The sequence below is a fragment of the Genypterus blacodes genome, unplaced genomic scaffold (genome assembly GCF_046128005.1).
Source record: "Genypterus blacodes isolate CSIRO-AG114 ecotype Tasmania unplaced genomic scaffold, CSIRO-AGI_Gbla_v1 ptg000022l_1, whole genome shotgun sequence".
NCBI classification, from domain to species: domain Eukaryota; kingdom Metazoa; phylum Chordata; class Actinopteri; order Ophidiiformes; family Ophidiidae; genus Genypterus; species Genypterus blacodes.
Genome location: NW_027466835.1, coordinates 5,972,501 through 5,994,620, shown reverse-complemented (window position 1 = coordinate 5,994,620; position 22,120 = coordinate 5,972,501). Strand labels below are relative to the sequence as shown.

Below are 22,120 nucleotides of genomic sequence, written 5' to 3'. Positions count from 1 at the left end.
GCACATTTAGTGCAACATTACACATATCAGTATTGGCCTTAAAAAAACATATTGCTTTAAAATTCACACTGCAATAAAATCCAACTGAAAAAAAGCACAAATCTCTACAGGAACCACCTCAGATTTCTAGAAGCGGTGAATATAAAACAAGAAGCTCAACCCAAGTGTCTTCGTGGTGCATTTACTGTATAAAGCATGTGTCAATGTTTAGCTGTGTGATCTTCACCGTGACCTTCCCTCACACACGTGCGGCTGTTCCTTCCCTGCCATCAAGCTGCACTTTGCTGCGCCAAAGTGCCCCTGGGTTTGGCTGACCACGCTCAATCGCAGAAGAAGAAGCTCAAGTCCCTGCAGATTTTTTCTGCCCGAATGCACTTTGATCCACTCTGTAATACTGACGATCACCGTTCACATAATGTACGCGTGAAAATGAAATGGTTACATCTAACAGGAGCGCATTGGCTGCAGTGGTGGGAGGGGGAGGAGGGGGTGAAGACGAGCCTTTGACCCAAGGCGGTGAGGACGATTCGGTTTCTATCTGAAAGGACGTCGGTGTAAAATCCCATCTTTCCACAACACACAACGGAACGTTTCGCAGCTTCACTTTCCCTCTTTTCAGGATAAGCTGAGTCTCTGTCAGAGTTTCGGTTTCTGCCTGGAGGGATGTTTAAGCACGGCAGCACCCCGGGGGGGAGACAGGCAGGGAGACTGACAGGCTGACAGATAGACAGGGACTAGTTTGTGCTGCCGTGAGTTTTGTGAGGAGAAAAGTGACAAGTCTATGATACACTATGTTCAACAAACCTGACAAATACATATCGATCTGCTGATATGCTGAGCTCATGTTTGCCTTCTATCAAGCAGCGGCTGTGACATACTGGAGGGTTCTGCTTGAAGAATCGCCTGCATATCCCGCTATTACATTAGATTTACCTTGAACAATATACATATGGGTGTGTGTGTGTTATCCTGGGCAAGAAGAGGATGTGCTAGGCTGTAGGTGAATGATCGGAGTTCTGGATTTCTGCTAAATGTTCCAGCGTCTTATCACAATCTAAACGAACGAACGTGGCCAAAGAAATATTGGTAACCAGCATTCGCTACTTCAAATAAGAGTATTGGAATCGGGTATAAACTTGTATTGGTCAAAGTTTGAGTCATGATAACAGAACAAAATGGAAAAGTGCTGCATTCTAAGTAAAAGACATTCAAAAGTTTACAGGAAAAGCAAACCGGGACTGGCATCGTGATAGATGGTGGCACAAAAAAGTGTTTGGAAAGAGTTCTATGCTGTAGCTTTAAAGCATCAGTCAAGAAATGAAAACTTTTGAGCGTAAAACAATTGGGGAACTGTGTGTGTGTGTGAGAGAAAGAGAGAGAACCTTGCTTCTCCAGTTCTGAAGAGTTGGTGTGAACGTCACCCAGTGAAATTACAACAAACACACAATATCAGACACCTTCCCTTTGATGTTAAAGTCTAAATCAACCGTAATTAGCAGCTATAGTCGCTAGCGCCTTCCTTTAAAAAGTACTGGAGTAGAAAATAAAGTGGCATAGAAGAAAGAAAGAAGTCATACCTGGGTAAGCATGTACTTTACGTGACTTTCCACACTTTTCTGATCACGTGTGGTATCTGTGTGTGCACACACAGCGCTGAAGGACACAAGTTTACTGTACATCTGCTCCACTAAACGGCCTATAGAGGAGGGCGGCTAAATGGCGATTATCTCAGCTAGGGCGACATTATTCCGAGGGAGGGCTGCTGGGAAGGTTCCGGTCCTGACTAAAGAGCCGCGGCGACGCTCCCGTGTGGTAAAATGCTGTCAATCTCACAGCCGCTGGAAAAACAGCGACCCGTCCAAATGAAAGCTTTGACCTCGCAGCTAATAGCTAATGACAGCGGCGACCTCTGCGGCGTCTTGTGTTTCTGAAGTCCTCGCTGCGGCCCACATGAAAGGCGCAGCGCTAATCAGGGATGCGCTCGGGAGCCCTGTGATTAGCACCGAGGTCGCCGTTTTGATTTAGGTTGAGGTCGCGATCACAGAGAGCACCGTATCTTCTGCTTCGTCCCCACAATACCCACATCCCCATGACAACTAGCACCAAGTCGCCCGAGGGTCTCGAGTGCCGAGCGCCCCGTCCCCGCCGCTGTTTATTACTTTCACAGTAATTAACAGTGAAGGAAATTACAGCCGTTGAGTAAAGGACATTGTTTCTTTTAGCTGCAATTTTCTCCCACACTTTGATTTAATTTGATCATAAAACACAGGAGGACGAACCAGTTTATCCACCTACACAAAAACTAGGGCCAAACTCTTGTAAATTGTATATGTGGAATATATGTGGAGGGCGTTAAAGGAAAAGTAAAGCATAAATTAACATTATTTTAGGCCCTAGACAACCATTCAGGCAGCTGCATTCACAAGAAAATCCGATAGGGAAACAAAAAAGAAAGGTTGAAAGAGAAGTTTAACCAGACACAACTTTTTAACATCTTAACACACACAGCCAATCACCACTGATCTGGCGGAGAGTTTACAAATGTCGTCGCCTGCAGACACCCGAACTGACCGGTGAACAGGTTTCTGCCACTTTCTGCCTCTCTCAGACAAAGCAGCTGCACCGCCACAGTGACCCTGCCTGTCCTTTGCCTTTTCCCTTTGGTGCGAGCAGTATGAGGGTGTCACACGGTGCGTCTCCCTCTGTCCGGCCCGTCTGTGGCTGCGCTTCGACAGGAGCGGCAGTAATGAGTGATGGAGGCTCGTTAGTGCCACGCCGCCCTGCCATCCTGCCAGGACGCGTGCCAACGTGCTCGCAGAGGCCGAGGCGGAGACTGTGTGCGCCGTATTGATTGGCACGACTGCAGCTCAGGCTGGTGTCCGAGCGCTGACACTCCTCAGCGCTGGCGGACAAACAACTTAATGAGACTCAACACCCAAACCTACAACGTCCTCGTCTCCGCACAAACCAGAATCTGACTATTTCAGTCTGGATGGTAAACAATGAGAATATTTGGAGGCGCTGATAAGTCAAATGATGAAGCTGATCACTTTGCATCGCTCATACATGCACGTTCAAACTTCCAGTACACTGCGATTAGGACGATACAGTGGATTTGAGCTTCACTCTCCACCACATGACAAAAATCACATTGTGGCCCTGTAATACTAAGCAACAAAAAGTACATCACCCACAGATACCACACACACACATACAGTATAACACGAGGATAAACATGAGTGAGGCGTCTCTCTCTCTCCCCCCCTCTCCCCCTCTCTCCTTCATTGACAGGGTTGAGAGGAAATTAGCATTGGCTCTTAATCAGCCTCCCCCAGTCCTGAATGTGCTGATGTGCAGGACGGGGTCATGCTAATCAGGTGCCTCAGCTCCCAGGCACATTGATTTAATACTACAAACGCTTATTAATCCCCTCCACACCTCCTCTTCCTCAATACCGAGCCCTTGCACTGCCCTCGTCCTCCTGAACAACAGGCTCCATCCCCTCCGTCCAACACACACACTATTCCAACTCATCCCAGCATCTTTGGCGTCAATAACCAACGAATTATCTGACAATGGATAGGACCATAAGAAAGAAACTGTGAATTAGCACCGATTTGTTCCAGATTTGTGCAGGTGCTTCAGCTGCTTTTGCTCCGTGTGTAAACGCTCATGCATCCTGACACACACACACCACGCAAACACAATACAGTTTGACTGGAATCGATTAGAAATCAAGTGCAGGTTTCTCCACCTGGCACTCATCAGTTTGTACAAGTGGAGTCAATGTTTGTTCTGTAGACTTCATTATTGTCTTTTATGGTGGAAATGTTGCACCAAAAGCGAAAGCGAAAGAATGAAAAGATTTAAGATGGTGGCAAAGACGACAGATTCGGCTAATGATTTAACGATTTGGTGTGGATGAGCAGAGAGCAGGCGGTGTCGGCTCCCTGAATAAGCTTGTGCCTGTCAACTTTTACAGAGACGAGTTCTCTTTTTGTTAAACATTTTTAATTGGGTTTATCAAGTCGAGATGTTCTAAAATTCACAGCTTTTTTCTGTTTCTTCAACTTTACACAAACAGAAGCACAGAGCAGACAATCTGACAACTCATGTTACCTTAGATTATCCCGACTGTGAAGAATCTCATCAGAACTGTAATACCATCAAAGTGTGTGTCGTAAGTGATGATAGTGCATGTTTGCATAGGAAGCTTCATTTCTCCTTTTCACTCTATGGATCAGTCAAGGACAAATGAGGATGACGTGTTAGTGACCCACATCTGATATCAAAGCTGTCACACATTAACTCATAGTGTCACGTGCCACTCATTGACACACACACACACACACACACGCATGAGTAATGCAGCACACTAACATATATACACACAGACGGGTCAGTAGAACACTGTGAAAGAATCTCTTCACATGACGCTCAGACAATTAAACTCCTCCCCCCCATAGTCAACATTTCAATGACTGTAATTAGCCTCCACTCCACCGCTGATGTCCCCTGCGTGACGCCGGCGTGCCGCTGCTCGCCACTGAGCATGCCCGGCATCTCATGTCAGAGGAGACGTGAATGCCACTCTCACTCTGTCCACACACTCTACATGTTTCGTTTTGTGACAAAGGTCAAAATGTAAAGAATGTAAATTACTTAATGGATTCTTCCTTGGATCCTTTACAATATTTACACCAAGTTTCATGAAGTTCGGTCCGCAACATTTGAGTAATCCTGATTGATCCACATTGATGCAGCACTGACATGCATATGAGTGAAAACAGGCCAATTTAGACACTGTCCCTTTAAGGCCTGCTCTGTTCTGATGCTGGCCAAACACTTTCAATCAATCCCTTCATGAATTAGATTGACATACTGGAAGAAGACAACCAATCAAACGCAACCTTCAGTAGTTCACACACTTCCTCCTACATTACACTCTAAAGATGAGAGAAAATAAAATGCTCAAATGTTAATAATTTTCACAGTGTGTAGATGTTTTAGTGCATCTTTAGATACCTCAAACAAACACTAAAATGTTGCCACCACAGCATGCAACCCAATACTGTGTCTTCTTCCTCACATAGTAAATGCGGTTGCATTACACTTGCAGGTTGCCTGTGTAGCGCCTGCAGCGATCTGCCAGCACAGCCACCGGAAAGCTTCGCTGCAAATGTGAGCGGCTGAGTCGACGCACCAGAGACATTTTTATAAGGAATGTACCAACACTGTGCGTTCATTAAACGTGAATGCAACAACCACGGCTCATATCAGCCAGAAAGACAGCGGGAGAGATGATAGAGAGTCTTCTCACTCTTCACTACTAAACTGAATGATGCATTTTAGGTCCAGAAGCCTGTGAGATTAGAATCATCTTAATGTACAGTGAAGCCATAAATATATTTTAAGATGGCAGATCCAGATGTTTTTTCTGGATCTGAGGCTTAACTGCACCTGTTGATAGTCCATCACAGTATAAACATGTCTGTATTCTTTCTCTTTAATACTGGTAAATGGTACATTATTATTAGATTACGACAATGTGACGTGACTGAATTAGGTAAAGATTATGTAAATATAGATTGATTGATTCAGGCACGTAAGCTACTCTGCTCATACTGTCACTGTCATGTACACTCAGAGAAAAGAAGGATCCTATTAATTCCATCCATGTATACGTCTTACTGGTCTTACTTTGCCTTAATACAGTCATGTAATCGTACTGAGTGCATGTAAACACTCAACCGCTGCCTCTCTGCAACATTTCACTGAAATCGCTCTGTTTTGAGATATCTCGCTGAAAAATGGCGGTAGATAATGACGTCACTTGGTGTGGATACAAAACGGGCCGGAACCTTTCCATTCCAGGTATGAACTATAAACATGTCATGTCTCTGTAGCTCCTCCCACTGATGGAATCCGATTCCCCAGCTTTCCACGATGTGAACGGCTGCTCACGGACCCGGGTGCAGACGGCTGCTGCAGGTGAAGCGCAGGGCAGTCAGAGCTGTTCAGAAGAGTCAAATCTGTACTTCTGCTGTATTGGCAGGGAATGTCGATCTCCAGCTGATATGTGAGTTTTAGAGGTATCATCCCAATATTTCAGCACACTGATATATAAATGTGTGTCATTAAACTGTGGGATGGCGTCCAGCGCTGTATATTAGCCTGGTGATAAAAGTTTTGGCTCAGTCACAGAGTGTAAAGATGTCTTGAGGTTACGTCGCACAGAAACTATTCTGCTGGATCTTCCTCTACACTGCAAACTCAAGCGTAAATCAGAGAATAAATCCTTTGTGCCTTTTTAAAATGTGTACAGTGTCACTGTGAGGCAATATTTAATAGTCTGTGACCTAGAAATGTGCACACAAAGCACATTGCCATGATGTATCCCACTGAGAGTTCACTATAGAGCCATACATTGTGCCCCCCCCCCTCACACACACACACACACACACACACACGTTGCACTAAGCCAGGGTCAATATGATTTGATTTTGATTGGACGTTAATCAGTTTTGCTGTCATACTTGTTTCAGAAATTGTGAAAACAGGCCTTGTTATTTGTAATGTGACAGATAAGAGGAACACACCTGCATGTGTAGAGTCTAGGAGCACACAGGGCTGTACATCGCACACTCACACACTCTCCTCCTTATGTAACGCTGCTTTGTTAGATTGTCAAGACAAATCGCAACACTATTGTAGATGCGGAACAGTTTCACACAGCTTTTAATTCGACTTGTAACTTGACACTTTTCAGTCATTTCTAAGAATCTCATTTTCAAGAGGCCATATCTGTTATCTTTAAGATCATGTGGTGGAAACGTCTCTGATAGACGGGCAGGTGCTGCAGCCACAGCGGCAGAGGAGCAGGAACACACTGATCACTGTGTCTCATTTCTGCTCGATCAAACCGGCTGCAATAAGCGTTACGTCTTTGCTACAGACAATAGCATCTATATGTTACTGCACTTCATCTGAGGAGACATTTTCTCAATATCCCCAGGAAATCATCTTGTTACCTCAGGAAAACAATTTAAAAACATATATAATGATATTAAATGTCCTCTTTCTCTTCTTACGCACGCTCGCTGATCGTTTTATCTCCGATGTTTTGCACCTCAAACTGCTTGACTGCCCACAGAGAAACACACTTGTATGTATGTTTGTATGTTTGCATGTATGTTTTTGTTTGACCTTTGTCTGATTATTCACCTTCCTCTCTAATGTTTGTATTCTCTTCCTCTGTGTGTGTGTGTGTGTAAAGCAGAGATTGGAGTCACTCTTCTGCTTGATGACTCCCCAGTAACGTGTGAACACTGCGGCTCGTCCTGTATATATATATATTCTAATCTGGCTATAAGACCAGGACACACACACACTCCCTCACCTCTGTGTTTTACAAGCCGCACCATCTCTCTATTCCCCGTTAATAAGACATAAAGTTGGAGTGCTGGCACTCACTCGGTCAACCAGGACAAAAATGATTGGCTTTTAATTTATTGGCCCATGTCTGTGTGCTGTGTGTTTTATGTATCAGTCGATGGATTCCTTATTTGTTGCCTAGGCTACTGCGAGGAGTACGGCACTCTCAATGTCACCGTGAGCGACAGGACACCTGCGTGTCACAAGTTAATAGATTAAAATCAACCTTGCCGCTCAGTATTAACATGTTTTATACCAGCATGGCAGCCGTATCAGGTCATGTGATCATGTAAAAGCCCTCTGGCGAGTCCCTGCCCCCTTCTCTTCCTGCTTGCTCACACACACACACACACGCACACACACACACACACACACACACACACACACACACACACACACACACACACTTGGATACTAGCAACTTCCTGCTCTCTCTGCCCGGCAACTCCTATGTGTGTGTGTGTGTGTGTGTGTGTGTGTGTGTGTGTGTGTGTGTGTGTGTGTGTGTGTGTGTGTCATGCCCCAGACCCATTGATTTTATTGGGAGACACCAAAGCTGGTTCAGGCCAAAGTCCGGTCTGATGCGTGGCCCTGGAGGGGTGACACAGGCTGTGTTAGCCCCGCCCCTTAGGTCATTGATGTCAGTGAACGCGCTCACACACCAGAGGCAGCGAGTCACAGCAGCCCGGGGCCAAAAACTGCAGAAAATGCCTTTGAAGTTCATTTAAGGGATTAAAAAAAAAAATTGAACTATCTCCTTAGTAACTTCATTGATTGATCTAAATATGAATTCATATCATCATGACATCATAATTACTTTTGCTCTCAATAGCAGCCTCACAAACGCAGGATTGATCAGACTTGAGTGTGTTTTATGGTATATCATAGTGCAGAATAGGGACTTGCAGAGAAGAACTAAACTACTGTGTATCAAATCTACTGCTGCTCAAATCATAATAAACTATTAGATAGATGTAAGGAAATTGACAATAAAAGGGAACAAGACAGACTGTTTGGGCACAAAGAGAGGGAAATGGCACATTCACTGTAAAAAACCCTAAAAATAAAGACAGAGCGGACAAAATGTGCCCACACACACTCACACACACACACAGACATTTGTACTTTTCTCTTCTGTCCATCACACTGAATTGACGTCTTTCAGATCGTAGTGTGTTAGCTTGCATAACTGGGGCGTTTTCTTCTCTCTTCTCTCTCTCTCTCTCTCTCTCTTTGTTCTCTCAGCTGCTTAGCACCCAGCGGAGCAGAGGATGATGGGAGCTCCGACACGGCATGATCTAAAAACCCACCGGCGCTATAGTGTGCCTCAGCTGGCTTACGTAACCCTGTGTGGATGTGCAAACGGCTTTGCTACTGTGTGACTGTGTGTGTGTGTGTGTGTGGATGTCAGTGTAAGGACAGCACATCCGTGTCAGTTTGGGTGAGTGTGTGCGCGTGTGTGTGTGGTTTGAGTGTGTTTAGCCGTCTGCTTTACTAAAACCAAAGCCTCTCTTCGCCTCGTTCTATGCACGTTGATGACGTCACCGCTGTGTCCTCCGGATTTTGGAATGCAAGCTTCCCGGCGATGTCACTTCCGCCCCGGCTTTCACCTGGAGTGACATCATTTCTGTTGCATAACCATCTCCTCCGTGTGAACGCCGGGCAGCTATTCTCCATCTACAGCCACCCAGAGGCGCCGTGAAACTCCTCATTATGGAAATACGCGGTGTGTGTGCGCGCGCGTGTGTGTGTGTGTGTGTTTGTGTGTTTGTGTGTGAGTGAGTCCATGACATGACAATGAATAGATGTAAAAATACACGAGCAGCGTTTGAAGCAGAGACATCACTGATATGCTTTGTTGTGTGTGACCCCTTCACACTCCTCAGTAGTCACGCATGCACGCAGGTAATACAGAAACACTGGCTGCTCTGAACGCTCGCCGATTACTGACAATAGGCGGCGTGCGACTCCTGACACACCAATATTACGGGTGTGAGGGTAAAGAGTGGCAGAGAGAGAGAGAGAGTGATAGAGAGAGGCCTGACCTATATAAGAAGGAGGCTGAAATATTTATGGATGTGAGTGTCCTAATTGGCGAGCCACTGGGAGCAGTGCGGCCTTCTCCTGCAATCACAGTCTGGGTTGAGTTAACGCACACATTCATACATGCACGCACACACACACGTGCACACACACTCTCACAAACGAGTATTACAGCATTTTGTCCCTTACACCGCGACCCCGCCATTTCCCAGCCGGAGAGACGCCTTATTAAGACGGATCTGCCTTTGTTAGGGCTCCAGCTTTGTTAGAATCATTACCACAGCGGTTATCATAACCGTTCTCCTCAGCACATACGGGCGGGTAGAACCGCTCAAAGCGCAAAGTCAAACGCAGCCTAATTGGCTGAGCTTAATCTCCAGCACTGGCACGCACTGCTCCACTCTGAGAGGCCTCAATTACCGTCCCTGCTGATGGAGGCGAAGTGATGGACACTTTGACTCCTAGTTTCTAAATGCAGGCTGCAGCATGGCGAGTAGGGGACTGGGGACATTGGTATGACAGATCACATCACCCTAATGTGACGTTTTCCTCATCAAGTATATGGGGGGGAAATACAGGAAAGCACCCAGAGAGGACAAACATCTGTCTCTAATCTGCTACATCCTTGACCCCGAACACGAACGCCTGGCGAGAAGTGAAGCCACTCACACCTCCATAACAAACAGCAGAGTTTGACCTCTCCTGAAGGATTCTGAAGAAATCTATCCACGGCTTTTTCAGTTGGTCCTTGGCCAACGATGCAACTCTCCACGAGAAATATGAAAATCCAGCTGTGGAGTTGTTCTGCTATCACACACACACACAGCCAGAATTCCAAATATAATGTCCTGCAAAAGGTTGTAAACGTGCATACAAAGAGACTCAATGACAGTAAAAACAGGTTACCGTCACTATAGCAACGTCCACAGCCTGCATCCCTGGCTACACTGTGTCCACTATGGGAATGCCGGCTGTATTGTCAGTGACCATGGTAACGTTAATAAATCACGGCTGACATTCAGAATTCGACTCATAAATCTAACGTGCTGTGCTTTGAATAATTAAAATTGATATTTTAATCTTGTCTGCAGAAATCAACGAGTTTTGTCTTCATGGTAACAGATGTTGTTGGTTAATATTTTATTAGAAATCAAATTCACTCACAGACGCTTCACCATTGCGGCGCCATTGATTTAACGTTAGGCAGGAGGATGAGATAACAAATGTCTTAATTGGCCAATAAGAGCCGAGTAATGAGTTAACAACGTTAACACGACCATCACGAGCCCGAGCTCATTGTTGTGATTTTTTAGGATTAGCAGACAAGCGAACTCGACAAGCATCTCCGTCTTGCTCGCACAAAGGAAAGGGAAGCAGAAATCAATGGGCTGTGTTTACAGGGTACACAGCCGACTGTAACACTGCACGTTATGTTACACACAGCCAAGCAGTAAAAACAGACGAGCTGCTTGGCAGAGTTCAGCCTGGCCGGCCTCTTACTAAAAGCAGCTACAGCTCAGAGACAGCAGTGACACACGGGCCAAGAGCAGTTACTGGCACCGCACTCCAGACTGAGACGGAGCAGAAATGGGACAAAACCAAAATGCAATTTTCTACAAACTGGGCTTTGATACAAAAACACACACACTCACACACACAAAATCCCCAGCAAGAGATCATCTTCTGCGCACACATACACTCTCACCGTCTCAGTGAAACTCAAAAGGAAGATAGGATACTCACGTAAAAAGTACTCGGATGGGTCTGCTTCATAATCTGTGTCCTCCGGAAAGTGGTCTATCTGTCTGCACATCCCTTTGTAGTTTCCTGTTGATGAAACACAGAAAGAGAGTTCAGCGAGGAAAACAGAGGCTGTGAATGAGAGAAATGTGCAAACTGTGAGCTTGTGTGTTTTAGTAGTTCTCCAGGCTGTTTGCAGTTCTGTTCCCCTCATTATCAGCACCAGTATTGGCCTTTCAATACAAGTGGAAGCCTTCATCATGTATCAGCAATTACAATTACAATTACAATTACAATCAGCAGAACCAAATTCTGCCCCTCCAAGGTGCCAAACACGTTTTGATGGCGGCTGAAACCAGAGCGCCTGAGAAAACCCATCAATGTAACAAGGAGAGTGTCCAGAAGGGACCAGGACCAGTGAGGGATTCAAACCCACGATGTAAGTGAAGTAAGGAAGGTCTGAGCTTCATCTGATGTTGACTTTGGATGTGAAATGTGCAAAGTCAACCCAAACAGAGAGATTCATACAAAACGGAAACAATCGAGCACAAGAACCAGTTGAGAGCAGTACTTTAATGAGAGCAGGTTCTGGTTCTGACTCCTCCTGCAGAAGGTGGCGGCGTGTAAACAAGAGCAACACAGCTGGTGGATCCTGGCGACGCTCCAACCGCTGTGCAGCAGGAACCTCATCTCTTAATGCTCCTTCGTTTGGCCAACACCTCGCCCTTCAGTCCAGGAAACGGCGTCCCGGCTCCTCCGCTATCCGCTTCCTCTGTCCGCTTCTCCCCGCCGCCCGCTTTCCTCAACAACCGGGGGCCCCTCGGTGGAGTTTCGGCGCTGATGAGGTCGCTCAAGGTGGTGTGGCGGGGGAGGCTCCCATAAGGCGGCCATTACAGCGACCTGCTGCTGCGGTGGGGAAGCAGATGCCTGGGCGTTTGATTGGACCAGATTAACGTTTCATTGCGTTCTTCATCTCTTCTCACTCTAATTAGGCGAACAGGTGTTGGCCACCATGGCGCCAGGTGTTGTCGAGGAGGTCTCGGCAGCGAGGCATGATGGGCATGGCGGGGCGCAGCTTTGACTTTGTGAAGAGAGAGGGATCCCCCAGTGATGACCACTCAAAAAGAAGAAAGAGCAATCAAAGAGTGCTTGATTGAGCGCCGTCGCCGTCTGTTGAGAGACTCGACGAAGGAAGGCGTTTTTCAGGGAAACTGTTTTTTTTTGCATCGATGCCACCGAGTTCAGACGCACAGAGCTGCATCGCAAACAGGACTCTTTCTTAGCAGCAGAGGTGAGCAAGCGTGGAAACCTTTGCATGAAACACCCACTAATCCTTAGTGGACACAATCCAATGTGCAGTGTGTGTGTGTGTGTGTGTGTGTGTGTGTGTCCAGCCATCCGCTCCTTTCTCTCACCTTCCCAGTTCTGGCTCGTGATCAAAAAACACTTACTGATTTCCATCAACAAGCTCTGTGGCAATTAAGGGGGAAAAAAGAGGGTGAAAGACAATATAATGGGGAAGAGAAGGAGATAAATATAGGACGGACGTGGAACAGAGAGGTTTTGAAGGACAGAGAGAGCAAAGATGGAGTGGGAGGTGGAATACATCAAGTCTGAGTGTCACAGTTTAGACCCTTGTAACTGCTGAGCCATGAAAAAGCCCTCCAGAGTTCAATGGACCTGCACAGTTTTGTACTTGATGCTTTTGATATACGACACAAAGTTCCTCTTTCAGCGGCGGACTGAAGGTTACAGCTGGGCTCGTTCCAATCAGCTGGCAGGTGATCTCCCCCAACTCAACCACTGTGGTGGCTCAAATCTCCAAACACATCATTCTCAGCCAGTTTGGGCGGACATGCTCGCAGCAGCAACAGCAGTGTGTGTGTGTGTGCATGTGTGTGTGTATGTGTGCGTTTGCGTGTGCATGTGTGTGTGTGCGTGTGCGTGTGCATGTGTGCGGCGCTCTCTTTCAGATTCGAGCTGGTGCAAAGATGTAACCCTGTCATCTTCTGCTACTGCTGGCGTCTGCTGGAGATGATAAGTTCTTCCTCTTTCCCACTTTAAATAAGCATTTCAGAAGGGGCAAAACACACACACACACACACGCACACACACACACACACACACACACACACACACACACACACACACACACACACACACACACACACACACACACCTTCACTTGGAGCATATTTCACAGAGAGATGACTTGTGTTTACATATGTCTACATAGCAAGCTCCCAGCGGAGATGTGTGAGCAAACGAGCGGCGGCAGCAGCCCACAGAGCGCCACGTGTGTGTCTCAACGCTGTTATCACGGGGGTGTGAGATTTGTTTTGCAGCTGGCTGTCCCATCCACAGTTGTGCCACTTGTAAAAGCAGGGAGGAGTAGGGTTGGGGGGAGGGACGGCACTTCAATTAGCACGCTAAAAGATTTATGTGACACTTAACTGCTCCAAACGGTCCTTTTCTTGTAAGACATGTAAACTCAGCAGGCTGGTAAATGTTTTATAATGGCATTTTCATTTCAGAGGCCTCCCCATGTGTGTGTGAATGCAGGGCGGCGGTGTGGAGGGACCCATTGGGCTGTTTAGAGCCTTGGTTAAGGAGCCGCTGCTGGATTTAGAGGTCTTTGCAGGAGGCTCAGGTGCGAAACGGGTCAACACATTTATTACTCATTGACAAACACGTCTAATCTGTGCTTATTGCTGAGCTCCATGTTTAAAGGAGCACTCCAACAATTTTCACAGGCCAAAATCAGTTTCATACAGACTTCTCAGACTGGCATTGGTCATTTTTTTCTACTTCTAGCACCAACAGGACTAAACCCCTGTGATGTCCTATGACCCACCCTTCCCCCGACACTCTACGGTTACAAAAGCCTTTGTTGTTGTTGTTGTGTACACATGGAGACCAGTTCCTCCCATTACCAATAAACTGAATTTGAGCATGAATCCTTGAGCATGAATACAAACCCATAGGATACAGCTTTAATTCAAAGATTTAGATGTTGACGTTCAACGCAAAAATATAAATCGATAACAATCACACAATGTTGGAACTGAGTCATCATGAAGGTGGTAGTTGCCCGGCAATGCCTCGAAAAAATACAGGTTGTATCTGAAAATGCTTTTCTTATCAGCAGATCTTATGTGGATCCAAACAAGATGTGATAGATTTCCATGTATTAATTTGGAAGAACACAAAAATGTCGACAACCCCCTCATCATTTCTCAGAATGATAATATAAGTAAAAAAAAACATCCTGGTTCCATCTCACGGCAAAAACTTCATAAAAAACTGTCAGTTACTTTTTGTTAACACACAAACAAACCAAAGTGAAACTGGTGTATCGGCTCTTTAACTTCCCTATTTCATCGTGTTGACAGTTTCACCACCAGAATAAAACAAGAAGTAAACATCCTCTTTCGGAAAAATACGTATATTTGTTGTTTTCTTACTTTTAGTCCCATCATTACCTGGTCTGGCCACAGTGGGCGCTGTTTAGCAGAAGTTATGCTTACACTCATTCTGAACCAGGTTTAGCCTCACACTGCCACCGAACTCTAACTGTCACCCACTTGGCCTGACTGAACTGCATAAATCAAGGACTCATAATTTGTAGAGCTGCCATCATTAAAAGATGGAGTGGGTTATCCAAGACCCCCTGCTGGGACTGAGCCATCAGCGACCCCCCGCTGCTGGGGTCAGAAGACGTGTACATGTATGTGTGTGTGTGTGTTGGGGGAGGGTTTCTCCAGACTTTACTCAATCACAGCTGGTCACTGTGCCCCTTACAGTGGGAATGAGCTATGGGATAACCCCGAGCCCCCAGTGTCCCTTCCTGTCCTCTGCAGCCATAAAGCACTTCATTACCACACAGCCTGCAGAGGCAGAACCACTCAGGAGTGGAGTGGAGGGAGAGGGACAGTTGTTGGGGTGAAGTGGGTGGATGTAGATTTATAGGTGACCACCACAGTCAGGCTCCAGGTCTGGTCCCCGGGGACCGGGGGGCTTCAGTGGTGAGCCCATTCTCAAGACCTGTTTTTGGCGCAATCACATGACCACCGGGGAATCTATTTCAGGGCCTGTGAAATCATGGTGTTGTCCTTTAGTCCCTTTTTTAAAAAGCGCATTCCCGCTATGCTGCTCCCCAGGGTGAGGTTCACATACAGGCCCATGGTTCTGGACCGTTTCCAGCACTCTGCTTTACATGGAAGCGGTCCAATGTTTGGGTGTTCACCAGCTACAAGAGGTCTGGGATGCAGCTGAGAGGGTTTTTCTAATGCTAATGATGACAGAACCAGAACAAAAACATACTGTTACGAAAGAAATTCATTTTCACCGTCACTACTGGGTGAGTGTGAAGATAATTCTGTAAAAGCTCGAGTTAGTCAGGGAAAGTCTGAAGCAGAGCCTCAAATTGTTCTGGACAACTCCAATTTCCTCGGGATGTAACCAAGTCAAAACTCATCATGTTTCTTCCTTTCAAGTCTTGCATCAAGAGTTGATTTTTAAGATGAGCTCTGCGCTTAAGCTCCCAATGTACTTGTCAGAAAAGGTATATAAACTGACTAAACCGGGTAAAGCCCATTCCACATGTAGACCAGAACAAGGCAGAACTACCTGCTGTGGGAATGTTCAGGACGGTAGTCAAGACAACCGTCCAACAGTCCAAACCAGCAGGTGGCAGCAAGGCGCCCAAAACTTGCAAACTGCCGTCATGTAGCAACCGCAGTAGAAGAAGAAGAAAGCAGGATGGGATGTAAATATTACGTTGCTTAGCTTCGCTGTTATTTGGATGTAAACTACGACTTTCTCTGACCGTTCCTTCAATTTGACAAATTATTTTGTGTGTTGCTCCGATGGACAGAAGCTCCCTGATCTTATGCTCACCTGCTTGTCCTGAAGTTTCCCGACCCCGGCTCTAACGCACGTCTATCTGGGAATATCCTCGTGTCTGAGGTGGATAAATGTTGCAAAACTTAGCATACGCAATCTTATCAATGGTACAAGATAAACATTTGCTTTGGTTACCTTATGATAAACAAGTTATGATGCACATTGTTCATTTGCATGTATAAAAAGAGCAGCAGGCAGTGGGGGAAACCTACAGCAGCTCTGTCTTGGTTGCCCAAGGAGAGAGAGAGATGTCCAGGTCGGGCCTGCCCACACACAAAACCTTCCAACAGTAATCAAACATGATCACAGTTGCCACAGCTTTGCAGACAGAGACAAAGGTTTGATGAGACACAAACACGGAGGAGGTGTGCGATGGGGATGGGACGGGGAGGCAGGAGTGGGGGAGTGAAGGGGGTCAGGAGGACTCTCCACTGAGTGGGAGGTGCCGTTTAAGAGAGACACAGAGAGATGCAAGCCTGAGAGTGCCTACTTCTGATGTGCCAGTGGGCGGCATTCTCAAAAACTTTCCAGGCAGCCGCCAAATGCGTCAGCATCCAGAATCCCCCCTCCCCCACCTCTACTTCCTCCTCCTCCCACATCTCTCCTCAGTCCCCACGGCAGCCGTTGCCATGTGGACATCAGAACTGTTCGCTTCGGTTGCCATGGATATAGTTATCTGGGTCCCTGCTAGGGGAAGATCACATGGACAGAGCTGGTGAGGTGTCTTTAACCCCTGGACACACAGCGGCTCCAGTGACACAGCACTCACATTAGTCAGCAGCTACAGCAGCAGCTAGCAGGAGGCCTGCAAAGCACGCTGCAAATGTAGTTATGTATGTATGCGGCCCTTTAGGTCAAATATATAAACGCATAGCCTGAATAAGCCACCGAGCACCCAAGGAGAGACATCTATTACATAGACGGGTCATTTAGCCACACAAATGGTCACAAATGGTCTCCATTGGTTCGGTGTTGCAGCATCGCAGCATTCCTGAAACTAATATGCATGTATGTATGGGTATGCACATGTGTGTGCATGTATATATATCCCTTGTGGATGAAAAGGTAATAGGTTCATGCATGTTACACACTGACATCTTCTCCTGCCTAATGAACAGTCGCCCTGGCAGCAGTGACAAGAGCCCTAATCGCCTTATTCATCTTCATAATCACACCTTATTCATCCTTATAATCACTATATTCATCTTGATAATGACCCCGCTAAGGCAGCAAGGCCCATACGAACATCTCTCTCTTGCTCTCTCTCGTTCCTTCTCTCTCTCTCTCTCTCTGTCTCTCTCTCTCTCTCTCCTTATACACACACAACACAGATGTACTGGGGCATCTCGGGCTGTGAAAACAGGCTTTTCCCATGTCAGTGCGGGAGCAGCTCAAGTGTGGAAAGCTTGCAAATGTGGCTCTTCATACCTACAAATGCTCAATGCAGGGTGGATAAGATGACCAGCGAGCAAGAAGAATGGGATGTTACAATTTCCTGTCTAAGGATGCTTCGTCCTGCTCCCAGAGTTGCTGGGAGGTAAAAACAGCAGCCGACGCCGTAGGTGATGTACAGGTAGATTAATGGCGTCCGTACGGTGCCATCAGGTTCGGCTCATTAGAGGATGATTGGCAGATGTTACACAGTCGTTTGACCTCCCTCAGCTCAGCTCTGAATGTATTAATAACAAAGCCGCCCCCCTCTCCTCTTTGAGGGAAGAAATACTGAAATCCTAATACTGTGCGTATCACAGGTAAGATGCTTGTGCTCGATGCTTTCAGGCCAGTTAAAGGTGAGTCCACACATCTCCTACTGTAAACATTTCTAAAACACATTATGTTATCTGTACTATTATAAATTAAGAATACAAATGGGAATAATGGAGCACACTTTCAGTTTTACCGCCCTCCATTGCAGAAGAAGCACGCTGCAGCCTCTAGTCTGCCAACTGCAAACAAGTGACTACAGCTGTTAAATAAATGTAGCAGAAAAAAAAGCACCTTTGCACCTACTTGAGTGAATGCATTTGGTTACCTACCACATCTACTGTGCTCCCTGATACAAAATGCAGCACAAACAACATGTACGTCTCTCTTTAAGCTGAGAGCTGTGTGGGTCTGTTTACGCCTGTGATGGAGTGTTGATGGAGGTAAAGAAGGAGGGGAGGGGAGGGTGAGTTTGCCTCTGATCTACTACCAAAGGAGCAGCGATCCTGCAGGGAGGACAGGCCGTCTACATCATATTTGTTTCCCCCACTGCTTTCTCAGCTCCTCTTCAAACCGCAGCCTCTTGTTTCTCACCCCCGGCTCTCGCGCTTTTTCTTCATCTCCTTTGATTTAGATTTTTTCTTTCCGCCCCTCATCCCTCCGCTGCTACACGGTGTCAACTACCTGCCGTATATTATGAGCAGAGACGATCAACGCGGCTGAGGGTTCGGGAGAATGTCGGAATAGGAGTGGGAGTGCGATCTCTCTCGCCTGTGGGCCGTCTGCGGGGCCCGCTGGGAGATGCGAGGTCAAGGGAGCAAGAGGCAGGAGGGGCGAGCAAGGGCAGGGATGAGATTTCACAGATCCAGGAACAGCCATCCAATGAGTCACCGGTGTCTAACCGGAGTGCGTCACCACCGCCTTCTGGTCAGAAAGCCGTCCAGTTCTCAGAAGAGTCCCTCGGCTCCCGCAGAGAGAGAGGCTTTCCCAGAACGCAGCCTCGCATTAATGAATGCATCCTCTCAAAAACAGTAACAACACCTCACCTACAGCAATCGCAGGAGGACGTTTGCTTGCAAGTATCTCTGATCTGTTCTCGGCCTTCACAAGTACACACAAGTCAACAGGATAACAGCTACGTGACGTGGTCGGCGTCACCGCTGTGTGGCAGAGCTGTGAACCATCATTTTTAGGATTCATCAATGGCCTCCAGAGTTCAATCTTCCTCTAAATATTGACAAAAATGTGAGCATATGTGCAAAATATTCACTGCCAACATTTCCTGCTTTGAACAATTTAGATACACAGAGTGAAATGAAGAGTCAATAGGAATTTGGGTCCAGACCAGAAGATTCAGACAATATGATTTGTGAAATATTCATCACAGCTGAGCGGGACTCTTGGTTCTAAACTCAGCCTAAGGGGTTCTTGCCATGGCGCTGTAGGACCTAAAGCTTCCACTCTGCAGGGCCAGGCTGGAACCCGCATGCAGCACAGCGCCGCACTCAGACTAAACCAGACCAACGCCTCATACGTCGTCTTCAAACTCAAACCCTGAGGAACACTGTTTAGAGAAGGAGATGATATTTGCGATATAGAAGGGAGAGTGTGTGTGTCTGAATCTGAACCTATAGAGATGCATCCAGTTCCATCCGCCCTGAGCTGCCCTGAAAGCTTTTCCTTTGATTCGTCTTTGCTTTTATAACATGTTGATGTCAACATTTCACACATTTGATACCCGACTTAAAGAGACAGTACCTGAAACGTATACGCCTATGTTTTTGCACGTTGAAGTGTCAGAAAGATTTCAAAACAGAACCATAACAAACTGTAAATCTGACACGTTTGGGCCCTTGAATACGTCCTCTGTTTGTTTTGTCTTTGACCGGCCGGAGCTCTGCCTCAAACTGTCTCACCTTCCTTCAGGTTTATGTCGGCAGCCTGGAAAACATCGCTTCCCATTCACTTCGCTCCACTAAAGCGGCAGTATGGTCGACCGTTGGCCTTGTTCGCCTTTCTGCGCTGGTGATGAAGTTGTCGCCGACGCTCATACACTGTGATGAAACCCTAAATGATTTGACCCCACCGCCAGGCCTTTTCCTATGATTTACATCCCACACCCTGGAAGTGAGCTCATGGTATCAGCGCAAAATCTGCACCGTGAGCACAGCGGGACAGTGGCTGGGTGTCATAAATTCCCTCTTAAAACAGCTGCCCATTGATCTTATGAGCGTGCCGCACTCTTATTTAAATCAATTGGAGTCCCAACCACCATTAATAACGGTGGGAACACTTGAGGAAAGATCTGGGGGCAGGGCTGGAAAAGGGGGGGGGGTTACTTTTACTAGCCATGATAGAGGATCACAAATCAAAGGCAGTCGATGCAGCTGTTTCACCCGATTATAACGATTACAGTGCGAGCAGTGGCTCACACGGGCGGAGGAAGAGGAGGAGTGACGACGATGGCGAGCTGCATGAAACCAGCAATGAGGAAGGCGGAGAGAGAGAACTCCAAACTCTAACCTGACTTATTGATCGATTGTTTCGGTTTTGACATCACGTCTTTGCCAAATGATGTAATGGCCCAAGCACCATATACAGGTTTGGACACGCACACACACGCACGCACACACACAAATACACACACACACACAAGCACACACTCTCTCTCTCTCTCTGTTTTTAACCCTTCATGTCAATAAATTCCACTAAACTGTCCTGAAATTACAGAACCAGTCACAAGTCAAATCACATGTTGCAACCTTTGAGTTTTAAGTCCTAAACAAGCCATCATTTAAAGCCGGAGTGATAAATTGTTCCTTTGACAGCGATCACAAAAACATATAACATATAACTGCAGGAGGTTTGGGCACAAATGAATCCAAACCTCATGTTGAATCCGCCGTTAAGAGGGGCTGACAGCACTAAAACACAGCAGCGGAGGGTCGTACGGCAGAGAAATGACACTGAAACCAAACCTACACACTGGCTGACATGTACAGATACACACAGCAGTAACACAGTACGTGTAGTGGTACTTGCTTTTGGCCTTTAGCACAGATCTCCCTGTACAGAGCACTCAGCTAGGTTTCTGCCAGCAACACAACCAACCATATCAGGTTATAACGACAGAGCATCCAGAGCCAACGTCGCTCCACCTGAGAGGACGATCGGCGCTCCAGATACGGGGGCTTGTGGTTTACGGTTGATATTGTTCCTCAGAATGGCTTCAGGATTAAGTAACGGCTCACCAGATGAAGAAGAACAAGAAGAACAAGAAGAACAAGAAGAACAAGAAGAACAAGAAGAACAAGAAGAAAAAGAAGAAGAACAATAACAAGAAGAACAAGAAGAAAAGGAAGTAGTTTAGATGTTCAAAAATGGGAATATTAGCGCAGCTATACAGTAGCAAAGAACCCTGGTAACATCCGTCCATCTGTCCTCATATTAGAGGATCTATTCTGTGAGAGCGGGAGTGAGGGATACGTTTTACATTTGGCTACTTTTACTGTTATCATGACTCACTTTGTGTTCATGCGTCAGCCGTCCGTGGCAGTGAAAATCGGATGTATTGTCTCTGATAACACATGGAAAGATAAGTCATCACAATCATCTGGAAAAAGGCTCAATTATACCGCAACCCTGGAGAAGAGGTGGAGCGCTGCCAGGCTGAGGGCTTCATGGTGAGAGCATGACAAGTGGCCCAGAATGACATGGAGGAGCGAACAAGTCATCAACGCACCGTCACAGAACGGAAGAAGATAACAACAAGGCAAAGACATGGAGGAAAAATCCATGTTCCAATGGTATTATCATCGTCTCAATCAATCAATCAATCAATCAATCGTCGTCTGTTACTTATAGCAATATGAGTTTATAAAATGTATTTATCTACTGGTCACATATTTAAAACCATCGGCAACCAAAAGATGAGAGTGAAAGAAAGAAAGACGAGGGGCGTGAGAGAGAGAGAGAGAGAGAGAGAGAGAGAGAGAGAGAGAGAGAGAGAGAGAGAGAGAGAGAGAAAGAGAGAGAGAGAGCTTGCTAGCTTAGCGAGCCACCCAGGGACCGTAATTGCACTTGACCACAACAGCAGGAAATTACTGCAGCTGTGATAACTTTGTGGAGTGTTTGAAATCTGGCCTCAGAGGAGAACAGACCTCTTGCCCGGTGGCGCAGGGCTTGATAAGTCTGCAAACCGGAACCTTCAGGATTCTGAACGTGTGTGTGCGTGTGTGAGGCCACACATCCACAAGGATGATCTGTTTGGAGGCTAAATGAAAGATGCTAAAAT

At 46.5% G+C, this 22,120-nt stretch overlaps 1 protein-coding gene across 1 annotated transcript in view; it reads right to left on the bottom strand.

The window, feature by feature from the left end:
* The window catches only part of cacng2a (calcium channel, voltage-dependent, gamma subunit 2a), a 47,098-nt gene that overhangs the window by 7,858 nt on the left and 17,120 nt on the right, over positions 1 to 22,120 (bottom strand). Inside the window, exon 2 of the mRNA XM_076142692.1 lies at positions 11,221 to 11,304. Within this exon, the coding sequence (XP_075998807.1) occupies positions 11,221 to 11,304 (84 nt within the window). The remainder of the gene's footprint in view (positions 1 to 11,220; positions 11,305 to 22,120) is intronic.